A 17580-nucleotide genomic window follows, 5' to 3' on the forward strand; every position below is an offset into this window, starting at 1 on the left:
TGTTCGCTAACGGTTTCTCTAATATTGCAATAGGCTTTGAAAGCGAACAGTATGGATCCTGACCAGACTGCGCGGATGCGCAGGCTGGTCTGGATCCATAATGGTCGCAAATGCACTTTGTTGGTTTTCTCATGGTGCAGCTCAATTATATACTCTGTACGTTCGCTATGTTTTAAACCTTAATTACCTGCATCTCCACTGTCCTGATCCGTTGCTGCAACTGTGCCAACAACAGTTCCTACACCTTGATTCTCATCTATACTGAATGAAACATCAGGATTGGTAAACACTGGATCGTTGTCATTTACATCTATAACAACAGAATGGAAAAGGTTTAATTAAAATATGTTTTTCAATGTTCTGCCAAACATTTTAATGAAAACAATAATAACAATGGTTACTGTATCTCAAATTCTATATAAACTCTAAATGTAATTCATACACCCTCGTCAAGCAGCCCACCCACACCCAACCCCCATTTTCTGAAAATATATGTATATTAAGTTTCAAGAAAAAAGAAATACTTTTTGTAGGGATAGGGTAGAGGAAGGTATGTCTTTCACGTCATGGTTGTCATATGTATGAAGTTTCATTAAAATCCATTTATAACTTTGGAAGTAGCGTGCGCAACACACTTGAGAGGGCTTGGGAGCATGGGTGTCCCTAAAGTCAACCATTTCGAGAAAACTTGAGTAACCCACATCCCATTTTCCCACGAATGATATGTACGAAGATTCAATGGAATCTCGTTATCCTTTTCAGTGTCAACACACAACTGCGCGTCAAAAGAAAGATTTATTTGGTGATGGTGTCAATAGTGGGGCGGAGAGGGATATATATATGTCCCTGCATCTTTCGGTCACAAAAATAACTCTTGTATAGCTACACTTCATGGTGTTCATATGTATGAAGTGTCAGTGAAACACTTTTAAAGCCTGAAAAGCAGTTTACTCAAAATGCTTGTGTGAGATGGGGGTTATGGGTTCCACATACCAACTTTATCCATCCCAGAAAAAAACACAACGCACATCTACATTTCATAGAAGTCATGCGTTTGAAGTTACATTGCTATTTCTTTAAATATTTGCAAGTATGTAGTTTCACAAACATTTTGCAACCGGTCATCCGCAAGGCCGACCAGCCGTAAGATGACACTTGTATCCCCGCCCCTAAGCTTTGTTATCAGGTAAATAGAACAATAACATATATAGTTCGTATGCTTAATTAATAACTTACCCGTCAGTATTACTGTTAAAGTAGTGGTTGTAGATAAACTTGTAGTCCCTCCATCCGCGGCTTGTATAAGTAACTGATAGGTGGGCGCGGTCTCCCGGTCAAGTGTTGGGGTAGTTGTCACCAAGGATACTACTCCAGTAGCTCCATTCACGTCAAAATTACCATCTGCAATCATTATTTGATAATTTACGATTATTTAACAAAGATGTCTAAAAGATTGTCATTACTATTACAACAACAGACGACAGACGGATAAAAGTCACAGGATTTTGAACCAATAAAACAATGCTTTCTTGTCTATCTAAAGTCTTGGCCGTGGCCTGTTTAGAAAGTGTGTTTAAGTCCACTTGCACCTAACATCTAACAGACTGAGTGTTGCAGCAGTGGTTATATTTCTTACAAACGAAGAAATCGTCTGACAGGAATGTGTGTGTGTCAGGTGGTTCTTCCAAGAGGTCTATCAGTACATTTGATAATGTCTAGGATCTCCTATCACTGAAAGGTCGGCGCACAACTGCAGTGGTTGGACTAATATTAAACTCACCAAAAATAGAAGGTCTGTGTATTATTATCTTATCTGTAATATCATTTTTGTAATTTTCATGTTAATTATGACAAAATGTATCATTTGTAAATTAAATTACATATATGCATTATTTGTAATTTAGATGATATTATAAGGACTTTAAAAAGAATTAACGAAATCTTTTAGATGTTAGATGTACCAACCGTAGATAAATCATTCTTGTGTAATTACAGATAAACATAAACAGTGTTACTAATGACTCCATGGTAGAAATAATTCAAATTAAAAGATACTAATAAATATTTACCATTTCCACCGACTATAGAATAGGTAACATCTTTATTTGGAGAATCTGCATCACTATCAGGACAGCCAATAGTACTAACACTTGTACTGGCACCAGCATTTTCTGCTATACTAGCACTGTACAAGGATAATGAGCATTCCGGTGTGTTATCATTGACGTCATCGATTGTCAGCGTCAGCGAAAATGTTCCAGTCAACGCGCCTTGAATAAAAAAAAATCACGCTGTGGTAACATAACATTAACACATTCTAATTTGAATTTAACTTTTGCAAAAATTGTTTATACAGTAATTAATTAAATTAAATGTCGTCTGAAAGCAGTTCTATCCACTTCAGAGATAAATGAATTCATGTTTTACCTGGAGAAGTACCAGCATCACTTGCTTGCATTGTAAAAGATAACGGATTCGTGACAGCTTCTCTGTCTATATCACCGGCAACTGTCACAATGCCTGTTGTTGGATCTATTGCCAATACGCCTTCAAAGCCGGAAGGCTCTGTGGAAATTGAATATGTAATACTACCATCCTCTCCGTCATCAGCATCGGTTGCATTTACGTCTATAACAACAAATCCAGTGGCGGAATTTTCGTCAATATTTACTGATGCACTTGCCGGACTGAAAATTGGGTTGTTTTCATTATATCCGGTGATTTCAACGTGAACTGTTGTAGACCCAGTGTGAGAAGCAGCATCAACCGCGTAGACAACTAATGTATAGCTTTTTGTCGTTTCGTAGTCTTGTGCTTTGTTTTGTATGGTAATGACACCGCCTGAATCTATCTGGAATACTGAGAAGGCATTAACCAGGCTGTATGTCAATGTTGTATCTGCACCATCTACATCATTAGCAGTCACTGTTGTTACAGTTGTACCAACGCCATCATCCTCTGATATACTTGCAGAATAAACAGCAGGAACAAATACCGGCGTTGCATCATTATCATCGAGAACAGTAACGGCAATTGTTACTGTCGCTGACAGAGCATTCGGATCAGTTCCATCATCTGCAGCCACGACAACTAAATCAAAAGGATTTGTTCCGATAGTATCAAAATCAATTTTGGCAGTTAATACAATATCGCCAGTGCCAGCATCAATACCGAAATTGCTACTGGTAGGATTAAAAATGTAAGACACAGATTGTGATGTATCTAAATCAGATGCTGATACGGCAAACACAGATGACGTTACAGATGTTGTCTCAGACAATGAAAAAGCGTAGCTTGCAGAACCAAATACAGGACTGTTATCATTGTAGTCAGTGATATCAACATTCACTGTAGCTGTGGTAGACAAAACCGTCGTACCACCATCAGAAACACGCACCAAAATACTGTACGTCGTTGTTGTTTCATAATCAAAAATCTGGCCGGTGTCTAATGTTAAAACACCAGAACCGCTAACAGCGAATGTCGCCGCAGACACTCCACCGTTTACAGAAACGATTGCATAAGACAGTGCGTTATTTGGAGAGGTATCATCGTCATCGGAACATGTCAGACTCGCAATAGTAGTTCCATCTGCAGTATTTTCGGTAAAAGAAACGGTTTGTAGTACAGGGGTGCATGATGGTGTCATGTCGTTTATGTCAGTTACGGTAACAATCACCGCTACTGTTGTACTCCTTGGGGTGGTACCGCTGTCATGGGCAACCACATCAAAAGTGTGTGAAGTGGCGCTTTCATAGTCTAAAGCTGCTTTAAGAAAGATATCTCCGGTATAAGTGTCTAAATAGAAGTTGGCTTGTGGATTCATACTAAAGAATATGGAACCATCGTCACCGTCATCGTTATCCGTAGCTACCACCTGCAACAAACTCGTTCCAACAGCGGTATTTTCAGCAACTGATGTAGAGTATGGTCCAGCTCCGAACACGGGGTCAGCTTCATTGTCTGGAGTAACAGTAACCGTAACAACTGCAGTACTAGACTTTGCCCCTGCCCCTCCGCCACTATCTGTTGCTTTAACATAGAGTGTGTATGATGTACCGACCTCGTAGTCAAGGGCAACCGCTGTTGTTATTTCACCATTTGAAGTATCAATAGAAAATCTACTATCAGTGTTTCCATCTGAAGTTAATATTGAAAGTTTCTTTATTTATTATTCAGTGCAGCAAACACATTTTCTAGAGTCAAAACGACCTTTCTGGCAAACATAACAAACCGTAAAATAAGGTCGTTAGAAAATTCAGGGATGCAACTGTAAAAAAAACCTGTATGGGGTTTTATTGTTTTATAGACTGCACTGTAGATTCATCTAAATTCTAATTATATCTCAATTCATTGTGTAGAGGTTAAATTGAATTGTCAAAGGATTTAATTAACAGAAAACGTTATATTCACATTTTACATATTACAATATCATGAATTATGTCAAAATACTGCCTTTCCTTAATGATTACCTGTTATTGTGTATGAAATTGTTCCGTAGTTATTTGTTGACGGATCATCTGCGTCTGATGCAGTCATAGTTGCCACAGTTTCACCTGCTGCGGATGTCTCGGATACAGAGGCACTGAAATCATATATGACATTTCTGCACTTATGTCCGGACATTCAAACTCGTTGACTGCTACCGATATACTTTAATTGAGATTAGAGTCACGCCGACACAGTCTATGTCACCACGATAGAACAACCAACCTTCAGTTAGATAGCCGAATGGCTTCTCCACACGAATTATGCACCCCAAGTGAGGTTTCGAACCCACACCGATGAGGAGCAAGTCATTCGAAGTCAGAGATGTGAACTTCTCAACCACTGAGGTCCCAATTTGACATTTATATGGTACGCTCATCCATGTGAAGATGCCTATGTTATAGATGGCATTTGATGTTGATGGACCTTTGTATTAATATCAAACTATTAAAAATGGTTTACCTGTATGAATTTGGATTAAAGATTGGTGCGTTATCATTCTCGTCGGTGACAGTCAATGTAACAGTGGCTGTAACAGCATTTGTTCCATCACTAGCTTCTACCAGCAGAGAGTAGTCTGGAGTGGTCTCCCTGTCCAGTGTTCCCGCCAAAAGTATCTGACCTGAGGATTGGTCGAGCGTAAAATCAGTTGTCGCCGTCACCCATGAATAAGTCACTGTGTCATCCTTGTCGGGATCTGATGCTGCTACCGTAGTTATAAGATTTCCTGGGTTTGTATTTTCCGCTTTACTTACAGAATATGTGGCTGAAAATATGCATTTGATTCTTATTTATATACTTATAAAACTAATGTTATTTGAATCTGAAACTAGTAACACTGAAACCAGAACGTTGAAAGAACGCAACCGGACTGTCTCCGTTTACTCCATTTATGGGCCGTTCGAGAAAACTATCGAAAGTCATGTACTATTTTTAATAGAATAAGAACAACAAAGTAAACAATAACACTTTTATTAACTTTACATCTAGTGACAAATATTCCTCTTTTTATGCCCCCGAAGGGAGGCATATAGTTTTTTAACCGTCTGTCCGTCTGTCGGTCTGTCAGTCTGTCGGTCTGTCCGCAATTTTCGTGTCCGGTCCATATCTTTGTCATCCATGGATGGATTTTCAAATAACTTGGCATGAATGTGTACCACAGTAAGACGACGTGTCGCGCGTAAGACCCAGGTCCGTAGCTCAAAGGTCAAGGTCACACTTAGACGTTAAAGGTCATTTTTCATGATAGTGCATTGATGGGCGTGTCCGGTCCATATCTTTGTCATCCATGGATGGATTTTCAAGTAACTACGCATAAATGTGTGGCACAGTAAGACGACGTGTCGCGCGCAAGACCCAGGTCTGTAGTTCAAAGGTCAAGGTCACACTTAGACGTTAAAGGTCATTTTTCATGATAGTGCATTGATGGGCGTGTCCGGTCCATATCTTTGTCATCCATGGATGGATTTTCAAATACCTTGGCAAGAATGTGTACCACAGTAAGACGACGTGTCGCGCGCAAGACCCAGGTCCGTAGCTCAAAGGTCAAGGTCACACTTAGACGTTAAAGGTCATTTTTCATGATAGTGCATTGATGGGCGTGTCCGGTCCATATCTTTGTTATCCATGGATGGATTTTCAAATAACTTGGCATGAATGTGTACCACAGTAAGGCGACGTGTCGCGCGCAAGACCCAGGTCCGTAGCTCAAAGGTCAAGGTCACACTTAGACGTTAAAGGTCATTTTTCATGATAGTGCATTTATGGGCGTGTCCGGTCCATATCTTTGTCATCCATGGGTGGATTTTCAAATAACTTGGCATGAATGTGTACCACAGTAAGACGACGTGTCGCGCGCAAGACCCAGGTCTGTAGCTCAAAGGTTAAGGTCACACTTAGACGTTAAAGGTCATATTTCATGATAGTGCATTGATGGGCGTGTCCGGTCCATATCTTTGTCATTCATGCATGGATTTTAAAATAACTACGCATGAATGTGTGGCACAGTAAGACGACGTGTCACGCGCAAGCCCCAGATCCGTAGGTCAAAGGTCCTAAACTCTAACATCGGCCATAACTATTCATTCAAAGTGCCATCGGGGGCATGTGTCATCCTATGGAGACAGCACTTGTTTCTTCTTCTTTTTTTGTATTTCATAGGCTTATCAAATTTACATGTAAAGACACATGTCCTTGTTTTTACAGAATAAAATAATAAACAGTTATACGATTTTAAGCCAGTTTTAAAATCATCTAGAATTTTCTAGATATAGGCCTACCAAATGGCGAGAATGCAGGGTCTGAAAAACAATTGCAGTATTGAGGGACAAAATTACAATTTCCTGAAAAAAACTAGAAATGTGTCCATGGGACACAGATGCCCCCACTACATGACCAAGGACACAGATATTTTCGGAGCTACGCGCGACAAAACATTAAAATGACAATTTTTCCTAGGTCAGGGGCCATAACTCCTACAATACTGAATGAATCCGGACACGAAACCCCAGTATCACAACTGCACATGCTGACCAACATTCCTGTAAACTTTGGTGACTTTAGGTCAAATACTTATGGAGCTACGCGCGACACAACATTAAAATGACCAATTTTTAACTAAGCCAGGGGTCATAACTCCTACACGACTGAATGAATCCGGACGCGAAACCCCAGGTGCACAACTACACATGCTGACCAACATTCCTGTAAAGTTTTGTGACTAGGTCAAATACTTTTGGAGCTACGCGCGACACAACATTAAAATGACCAATTTTTACAAAGTCAGGGGCCATAACTTCTACACGGATGTATGAATCCGGACGCGAAACCCCAGGTGCACAACTATACATGCTGACTAACATTCCTGTAAAGTTTTGTGACTCTACATCAAATAGTTTTGGAGCTAGGCGCGACAAAACATTCTCGGAAGGACGGACGGACGGACGGAAGGACGGACGGACAATGGCAAATCTATATCCCCCACCCCCCGAAGTGGGGGCATATAAGAGAATTTCAAAACAGATACGAAGGGGTTTCTTACTCTGTGTGAAAGCGGGTGGATCTTCATTGACAGCAGTGACTGTTAGACTTCCAGTTACTGTTAAGGTGTTTGTCATATCTGATACATCAATCACAAAATCAAATTGTGGATTCGTTAACGTGTCGTAGTCAACAACGGCTTTCAGCTGTAAATTTATAAAAATACAACTCACTAAATATATCATTGTGGTCAAGTCCCTTTTCTAAGTTTTAGATTTTTTACTTGATGAATGATGAAGAAATATTGTAAGTTTACAGTACACTGTTTTGAAGTACTGTAACAACTATATCTACTTCATCAACAGATTTTCTAATACCGGTATGCACAGAAGGAATTATGAAAATATACTAACAGAAGTGCATTCTTAAAACTAAAAAGAACATACGTTTAAATCAGCTCCACTCATTTCAAAGTAAGTCGAGCCGCCGCTGGAGATTGTATATGTCAGGGTATCTCCGTCCGCGTCGCTACAAACAAGACTAAAGATAGTATCTCCGATAGTTCCTTCCTCCGCTTTAGTCACACTAAACGCAAGATCTGAGGTACAGGTCGGGGTATTGTCATTCACATCCGTTACTGTTATATCAACAGTTGCAGACGCTGAGTTATCGCCGGAATCTTCGATGGCTTGAATTACTAAAGAGTAGCTTGATGTTGCGTCTGCATTAAGGACGCCAGCCACTGATATTTTACCGGTGCTTGGGTTAACGTTGAATTTACTATCGCCGTTTCCGCTGAGAATAGAGTATGTTAAAGAACCGTAAGTGCTGGTTGACAAGTCAGGGTCGGTAGCGGCTACGGTTGTCACAGATGTATCAACAGCAGCAGATTCTGGAATGGATGCTGTAAAAGTTGTAGAACTAAATGACGGTCCGCCGTCGTTAATGTCCGTTACGGAAATATCAACGTAAACAAGCGTAGACAGCGTTCCGTCCGAAACAGTGACCTCAATTTCAAAGGCATCGCTTGTTTCATAATCGAGTGCACCTGAAACAAAAAAGAAAGAAAAACAATGATTGTAAACTAATTCAGCCAGTATATGTGCATGTAATACATAAATGGGTAAATTAAACATGATACAATATTATATATTATATAGTATACAACATTTAACAGATAGTATATACAAGCCGAAAACTTTTTGAACATTTTTTAGTTTAAGAATTCATAATTAAGTTATTTCTATAGCTGAAAACCATATATACATGTACACTTACTACTCAACTGCAGAGTTGGTGTAGCTCCGCTAGTATCTATTACAAAGTTATTGGTAGGGCTTTGACTTGTAATTGAATACGTCAGGCTTGGACCATCAGTATCCGTGCAACCAAAATTTGTTATAACGTCAACACCAGTATCTACAATAATATATGTTAACATCTGTATTTGTATTAATAAAGGTTAACACCAATATCTACAACAACATAGGTTAGCTTCTTTATCTACAACAATGGGCACCTGTATTTCGACAGGATCGGTTAAAATATGTATCTACAATTATAAAGGTTAACATACAACATCATTATCTACAAAAGTACAGGTAAAAGACAACATCTGTATCTATAATAATACAGGTACCAGTCAACTTCTGTATCTATAACAATACAGGTAACACTCAACATCTGTAGCTGCAACAATACAGATATCAGACAACATTTGTAGCTACAACAAAACAGGTAAAGGTCAACATCTGTAGTTGCAACAATACAAATAACAGACAATAACTGTATCTACAGCAGTACAGGTAACAGACATAACCTGTATCTACAACAGTACAGGTAACAAACAACATCTGTATCTACAACAGTACAGGTAACAAACAACATCTGTATCTACAACAATACAGGTAACAGACAACATCTGTATCTACAACAGTGCAGGTAACAGACAACATCTGTATGTACAACAGTGCAGGTAACCGACAACATCTGTATCTACAACAGTGCAGGTAACAGACAACATCTGTATCTACAACAGTACAGGTAACAGACAACATCTGCATCTACAACAGTACAGGTAACAGAAAACATCTGTATCTACAACAGTACAGGTAACAAACAACATCTGTATCTAATACAATTACAGCGACACTCAACATCTGTAGTTGTAACAATACATTAACAGAAAACATTTGTAGCTGCAACAATACAGGTAACCCTCAACATATGTAGCTGCAACAATACAGTTCACAGACAACATTTGTAGCTGCATGAATACAGGTTAAACTAAACATTTGTATCTATAACAACACAGGTAACAGACAACATCTGTATCTACATCAATACAGGTAACAGGCAACATCTGTATCTACAACAGTACAGGTTACAAACAAAATCTGTATCTACAACAGCACAGGTAACAAACAACATCTGTATCTAATACAACTACAGCGACACTCAAGATCTGTATCTACAACAGTATAGGTAACACTCAACATCTGTAGCTACAACAATACAGGTAACAGACAACATATGTATCTACAACAATACAGGTTACAGTCGACATCTGTATCTCCAACAGTACAGGTAGCACTCAACATCTGTATTTACAACAATGCAGGTAACAGACAAGATCGTTAGCTGCAACAATACAAGTTACAGTTTATATCTGTGTCTACAACAATACAGGTAATAGACAATATCTGTAGCTGCAACAATATAGGTAACAGTCAACATCTGTGTCTACAACAATGCAGGTAACAGACAACATCTGTAGCTGCAACAATACAGGTAACAGTCAATATCTGTGTCTAAAACAATACCGGTAACAGACAACACCTGTAGCTGCAACAATACAGGTAACAGTCAATGTCTGTGTCTACAACAATACCGGTAACAGACAACATCTGTAGCTGCAACAATACAGGTAACAGTCAATGTCTATGTCTTTAACAATACAGGTAACAGACAACATCTGTAGCTGCAACAATATAGGTAATTGTCAACCGCCTCGATAGCCTAGTGGTAGAGCGTCCGCTTCGAGTGCGGGAGGTCGTGGGTTCGATCCCCGGCCGCGTCATACCAAAGACGTGAAAAATGGTACCAGTAGCTCCCTTGCTTGGCGCTCAGCATTATAAGGGAAACTGGCCTCTTCTCTCATACCCTCGTGGCGATGGACTCCATCAGGAATGAGGTGTCGAGAGTGATTAATATAAGTTGTACAACTTCCTTCACAATCGACCTAAAATAAATTATGTCTAAAAGTCTAAATTGTCAACATCTGTATCTACAAAAATAAAGGTTACAGTCAATATCTGTGTCTACAACAATACAGGTTACAGACAACATCTGTAGCTGCAATAACATAGGTAACTGTCAACATTTTATCTACAACAATATAGGTAACACTCAACATCTGTGTCTACAATTATTAAGGTAACAGTCAATATCTGTGTGTTCAACAAGATGGTAACAGTCAACAAAAATATCTACAACAATATAGATCTATCCATAGGCTAGTCAACACATGCATATACAGTACAAAACCAGTATCTGCAGCAATACTGGTAATAGTCACTGTCTGTATCTACAACACTACATAACTATCCATAGGAGAACAGTCAACACATGCATATACAGCAATACTGGTAACAGTGAACACCAATATCTTTAACAGTATAGGTTACAGTGAATACCTGTATCTACAAAGTATAGGTAACAATTAAACCTGTATCTACATCAATAGAGGTAACAGTTTGCAAGAGTATGAACCAGTGAACACAATTTAGAGAAAAGAGAACACTTGTTTCTACAAAAATAAAGGTGACAGCGAATACCTGTATCTACAGCAATACAAGTTTAAGTCAACACCAGTAAGTACTAGAATACAGGTAACAAATTAAACAATCAACTCAGATTTAATGTGTATAAACGTGATAAAAGTTTCACAAAATGGCTTATCTATTGTTGCAACTATAAAAACATGTTGCCAAAATGATAATTTAAGTAAAATATATGTTTATTAGATGATGCACCTCAAAGGTTATACCAGAATAGACCGTTTTACACTTACTTGTATTCTCTGCCACTGACAGCACGTGAGCTGCTGGGGAACATGACGGCGTGACGTCATTTACGTCGGAAACTTGTATAGTAACAGTACCAGTACCCGTACCCTGAAGTATGAAATATTTAAGAATATTTGTGGCATCTACAGGTATTGATTACAATACCGTACAATAGGTATTTTTACCGGCTGCTAATTTTTACTACTTTAAACGACCAAATCAGATTCGTCAAAATTGGCGTCCGAGGGATCTACTTTCCAGATTATATCTATTACATCACAACAGCGGGAACTAAGTGTTGTGTGGCGGCCGTTAAAAGTCGCACCGACTTCGTCTCAGTGTTGTTATATTTTCTGCTCCTTCGGGATCATTGATTTCAACTCATTTAAATTTGAAAATTGAATACTGCCTAAGCCGGTGCTAGGGGGCGTAGGCAGTGTTGCATTTTCCATTACTGCTCATGAACAGACTCAATCAAACCGAGTCTGCAAATTTCACTGTTTGCATTGTTCTCGGTGCTTCCGAGGGATCTACATTCCAGATAATATTCGTATAATTTCGCCGTGTAAAGTTAAGCAAACTGATAGACCTTGTGATTTCGTGAATTTTACCCCAAGCCCGTAAACTTTTACAGCAGTAAAAACAAGTGAATGAAGTATTGCCATGCAATACAAAGTCCCCTACTGGAAGGCACCTTATTGTTTCTACTGCAGTTTAACATAATGAATTGATATATGTCAATGATGTATAAACAATAATTGTACTAGTCTATATATACAATATGTTATAACAAAACACTTGGATTAAAATTTGCATACATAAAAACCTATAGTTGCTTTCATATGGATTTATTTTGGCCAATTATGAAAAAGTTATATAAGTTATCTATAGTAACAACAAAGGGAAATTAATAAAACAAAATCTATTAGAAAAAAATATACAACGAGTCCACAAAAAACTCTTTACCAGGTAGAGATAGGTCAAAATACATCTAAAAATTCGATGTAATATGCATGTTGTACCACAGAAAAGTGGTTTCGATTTTCCCCTACGGCCAGTAATAGAAAAGTAACAATATAATCTATTTATAGTAAAACAAAGGGGGGTAATTCTTAAAACAAGGGTGCCTCATGGCAATGAACATTTGTGCCAAGTTACATCAAAATACCTTCATGCATGGAGAAGAAATGCTCTGGACAAAGTCATTCTTAAATTTAACTTTTGACCTCTAAGTATGACCTTGACCTTAAACATAGAGACCTGGTTCTTGCGCACGACAATCCGTCACATAGTGGTGAACATTTATGCCAAGTTTCATCAAAATCCCTCCATGCACGAAGAAGAAATGCTCCCGACAGTCATTTTTGTATCTGACCTTTGGCCTCTAAGTGTGACCTTGACCTTAGACATAGGGCCTGGGTTTTGCACATGACATGTTGTCTCATCCAGGGAAATAATTGTGCCAACTGATATTTAAATCCTGCCTTGCATGACAAAGTTATAGACCGGACAGGAAAAAATCCTATTGACCTTTGATCTCAAAGTGTGACCTTGACCTTTGAGCCAGGGTTCTGGGTGTTGCGTATGACACGTCGTCTCATCATGGGGAACATTTGTGCCAAGTAATATTAAAATCCCTTCATGGATGGCAGAGTTATGGACCGGACAGGAAAAAAGCCCTGTTGACATTTGACCTCCAATTGTGACCTTGACCTTTGAGCTAAGGGTCTTGGTCTTGCACATGACACGTCGTCTCCTCATGGGGAACATTTGTGCCAAGTGATATTAAAATTCCTTAATGAATGACAGAGTTATGGACCGGACAAGAAATTGCGGACGTACGGGCGGAAGGACGGACGGAATGACAGAATGACGGAATGACAGAATGACGGAAAAGCGCATTCCTATAGTCCCAGAAACTGGTTTTCAACCAGTACGGGACTAATAACCCGTTATACGATAGGTCTCTAAACATCACAATGTCTGTTAGTGCATTGTTACCATACTCTTGAATACAGACAAAATAAATGAGACAACTTCCATGACTTTATAACTACAGAAAGTCTGTAAAAATAAGGCTTATATTTTACAAGTAGATATGATTAAGCACAAAAAATAACGTATTGTCCAATCCAGTTTCGTATCATACAGACTATTCACGACCCGGTTCTAAAATTAATCCAAGTAAACACACTTTTTAGATGAAAAGCGAGCCATATAGATTCTCCATAGAATTGCAAAGTACTGGTAATAACAATATTTTCCTATTCATTTTAAACATCTTAATAAATCTCGTAAGTAAAGGAAGTGCGGGAATCTAGCGTGCGTAAAAAGGATAAAAGTAAGAAGATCCTGTGGAAGCATAGAATGCAACCAAGTAAATAATAGCAGACTCGTTTTGATTGAGTCTGAGGGACACCTGGAGTCTTCCTCCGCCACGAAAGGCTGGATAGCTGTCATATCATCTATATTTAGGTCGATGTGTGTAACGTTAAACTAGAAAAAATCGTTGTTTTATTGTAACTTATATGTAACATATAGGATTCCTATAAAGATTAGAAATCTACAGTTTAATAGCTCATCTTGCGTACACAAATAATTATATATCATTCTTCCAGTAGCTACAATAAATATATCCGTTCCTAAACAGCAGATATCCATAGCTACAAAGCAGATATCCGTATCTGAAAAGCAATATCCATGGCTGCAAATCAGATATCCGTAGCTGCAAAGCAGATATTCGTAGCTAGCTCCAATGCAGATATGCGTAGCTGCAAAGCAGATATCCGTAGCTGCATCGCTGATGTCGGTAGCTGAAAAGCAGATATCCATAGCTGCAAAGCAGACATCCATAGCTACAAAGCAGATATTCTTAGCTGCAAAGCAGATATCCGTAGCAGCAAAGCAGATATCCGTAGCTGCAATGCAAATATCCGTAACTGCAATGCAGATATCCGTAGCTGCAATGTAAATATCCATAGCTACAAAACAGACATCCGTATCTGAAAAACAGATATCTGTAGCTGCAAAGCAGATATCCGTAACTGCAATGCAGATATCCGTAGCTGCAGTGCAAATATCCATTACTACAAAGCAGATATCCGTATCTGAGAAGCACTATCCGGAGCTGCAAAGCAGATATCAATAGCGGCAAAGCAGATATCCGCAACGGCAAAGCAGATATCAGATATCTGTAGCGGCAAAGCAGATATCCATAGCGGCAAAACAGATATACATAGGGGCAAAACAGATATCTGTAGCGGCAAAGCAGATATCCTAAGCTGCAAAGCAGATATCCGTAGCGGCAAAGCAGATATCCGTAGCTGCAAAGCAGATATCCGTAGCGGCAAAGTAGACATTCGTAGCTGCAAAGCAGATATCCTTAGGTGCAAAGCAGATATCCGTAGCGGCAAAGCAGCTATCCTTAGCTGAAAGTAAATATTCATAGCGGCAAAGCAGATATCCATAGCTGCAATGCAGATATACGTAGCTGTTAAGCAGATATCCGTTGTATCAATGTGGATGTATGTAGTTGCAAAGCAGATATTCAAAGCTACAATACAGATATCCGTAGGAACAAAGCAGATATTCGTACTTGCAAAGCAGATATCCGTAGCTGCAATGCAGACATAATGCAGATATCCGTAGCTACAAAGCCGATATCTGTAGCTACAATTCAGATATCCGTAGCTGCAAAGCAGATATCCGTCGCTACAATGCAGATATCAGTAGCTACAATACAGACATTAGTAGCTGCAAAGCAGATATCAGTATCTACAATGTTGATAGCCGTGGCTACAAAGCCGATATTTTTAGCTGCAATGCAGATATACGTAGCTACAATGCAGATATCCGTAACTACAAAACAGATACCGTAGCTGCAATGCAGATATACGTTGCTACAATGCAGGCATCCGTAGCGGCAAAGCAAATATCAGTAGCCACAATTCAGATATCAGTAGATACAAAGACTATATCAGAAAGTAAAATGCATATATCCGTGCCGTGCCAAAAATACAGATATTTGTAAACAATACATGTATCAGTAGCTACAAAGCAGACATTCGTAGCTGCAAAGCAGATAACCGTTGCTTCAAAACCAACATCTGTAGCTACAATGCAGATATTTGTAGCTACAAAGCAGATATCTGTAGATACGATGCAGATATCCGTAGCTACAATGCAGATATCATTAGCTAAAATGCAGATATCCGCAGCTACAATGCTGATATCCTACAAAGCAAATATCCGTAAATACAGTGCAAATATCAGCAGTTACAATGCAGCTATCAGTAAATACAATTCAGATATCAGAAAGTACAGAGCAAATATCCGTAGCTGCAACGCAGACATCAAAAGCTACAAAGCAAATATCAGTACATCCACAAATCAGATATCAGTAGTCACAATGAAGATATCCGTAGTTACAATGCAGATATCTGTAGCTACAATGCAGATATTCGTAGCTACAATGCAGATATCCATAGAAACAATGCAGATATCAGTAGCTGCAAAGCAGATATCAGTAACTACAAAGCAGATATTCGTAGCTACAATGTAGACATCCGTAGCTACAAAGCAGATATCCGCAGCTACAAGGTAGACATTCGTAGCTACAAAGCAGATATCAATAGCTACCAAGCGGATACACGTAATCCTTGACTACAAAGCAGATATCCGTAGCTAGAATGTAGATATACGTAACTACAAAGCAGATATCAGCAGCTACAAAGCAGATATCCATAATCGCTAGCTACAAAGCAGTTATCAGTAGCTACAAAGGAGATATCCATAGCTACAATGCATATCTCAGAAGCTACAAAGCTACAAAGATATCTGTAACTACAAAGCAGATATCCGTAGCTGCAAAGCAGATATCAGTTGCTACAATGCAAATGTTTTACTTATAAGGATTATTTTCTAATGTAGAATATACAATTGTACATACTGGTGTTGTACCGCCGTCAACGGCTCGGATAGTAATGACGAAATTGGTTTGTGATTCGTAATCCAACGATTGTGCTAATCGAATCTGTCCTGATGTAGAGTCGATACTGAATAGACTTGTTCCACTGTTAGTTACTGCAAAACAAACAGAACATTTAAACGTAAAGTGACAGGAAGATTAACTGTTTCATGTCTATTGCAAGTCGACCAAAGATTGCTGGTGAGTGTTCTCTTCTCTCCTTCTTATCAAATACATCATTATCAAGACCTTATTTTCAACAGACAAAACAGAAATGAGTTACACTAATATCAAGCAATAAGCAATTCTTATGTTTTAGAATTTTTACTCGCAAGATACTGGTGGTGTCTAGCAATTAAATGTTGTTTTTTTTCGGATTTTTTTTTCCTTATAAAATTATCTGATAACAGAAGTGCTGAATAGTTAGTTTAATATTCTTTGTGCAGGCACTGTACACAATACAGTAAGGAGTAGGAGGTAATGCGCTGCCAGTGAAATGTACTGTGTCAGATAATTATAATAACAAACCTGAAACGATTTCATAAGTTTGGATGTTATGAGGAGACGCATCGTTGTCTGTCGCAGCATGTGTCGTTAACGCAGTCCCAACTGCCGTGTCCTCCGCGAACGTTACGTCAACGTCTGAACCAAAGGTCGGGGTATTTTCGTTAACAGGGTTGACTGTAACATCGACAGGAACTTCGAGTGTGGTCGTTCCATCCGTAATTTCAACAATCAAGGCGTAATGTGTTGTTCCACTGTCGTAATCCAAGGCTAGTACAAATATATTATGTTTTAATAAGCATGTGTTTTATTCCAGTAAAAAGATATTTTACATATTGTAACTAAAGTTGCCTTATTTACAAACTGCAATGCAAACGCAAAACATGTTTATATTCCTATTATTGTACTATTTTATATCTAACGTATCTTTTGGAGAGAAGTATATAATAATTGAGCCGCGTCATGAGAAAACCAACATAGTGCGTTTGCGACCAGCATGGATCCAGACCAGACTGCGCGGAAGTGTAGGCTGGTCTGGATTTTTGCTGTTCGCTTTCAAAGCTTATTGCAATTAGA

At 38.8% G+C, this 17580-nt stretch overlaps 2 protein-coding genes across 2 annotated transcripts in view; both read right to left on the reverse strand.

Moving 5' to 3' along the window:
• LOC123530447 (cadherin-23-like) overlaps nucleotides 1-5071 on the reverse strand; it is a 43345-nt gene extending 38274 nt beyond the window's left edge. The window contains exons 1-6 of the mRNA XM_053521445.1: nucleotides 4951-5071; nucleotides 4473-4585; nucleotides 2428-4140; nucleotides 2070-2270; nucleotides 1237-1401; nucleotides 188-310 (exon numbers count right to left, since the gene is read on the reverse strand). Of these exons, the coding sequence (XP_053377420.1) occupies nucleotides 188-310; nucleotides 1237-1401; nucleotides 2070-2270; nucleotides 2428-4140; nucleotides 4473-4539 (2269 nt within the window). The 5' untranslated portion in view covers nucleotides 4540-4585; nucleotides 4951-5071. The remainder of the gene's footprint in view (nucleotides 1-187; nucleotides 311-1236; nucleotides 1402-2069; nucleotides 2271-2427; nucleotides 4141-4472; nucleotides 4586-4950) is intronic.
• LOC123530446 (cadherin-23-like) overlaps nucleotides 4947-17580 on the reverse strand; it is a 52093-nt gene continuing 39459 nt past the window's right edge. The window contains exons 13-22 of the mRNA XM_053520808.1: nucleotides 17029-17274; nucleotides 16483-16616; nucleotides 11540-11642; nucleotides 10811-10854; nucleotides 10290-10379; nucleotides 9350-9530; nucleotides 8746-8886; nucleotides 7914-8515; nucleotides 7529-7673; nucleotides 4947-5254 (exon numbers count right to left, since the gene is read on the reverse strand). Of these exons, the coding sequence (XP_053376783.1) occupies nucleotides 4947-5254; nucleotides 7529-7673; nucleotides 7914-8515; nucleotides 8746-8886; nucleotides 9350-9530; nucleotides 10290-10379; nucleotides 10811-10854; nucleotides 11540-11642; nucleotides 16483-16616; nucleotides 17029-17274 (1994 nt within the window). The remainder of the gene's footprint in view (nucleotides 5255-7528; nucleotides 7674-7913; nucleotides 8516-8745; nucleotides 8887-9349; nucleotides 9531-10289; nucleotides 10380-10810; nucleotides 10855-11539; nucleotides 11643-16482; nucleotides 16617-17028; nucleotides 17275-17580) is intronic.

Source organism: Mercenaria mercenaria, chromosome 13 (assembly GCF_021730395.1).
Source record: "Mercenaria mercenaria strain notata chromosome 13, MADL_Memer_1, whole genome shotgun sequence".
Taxonomy (NCBI): domain Eukaryota; kingdom Metazoa; phylum Mollusca; class Bivalvia; order Venerida; family Veneridae; genus Mercenaria; species Mercenaria mercenaria.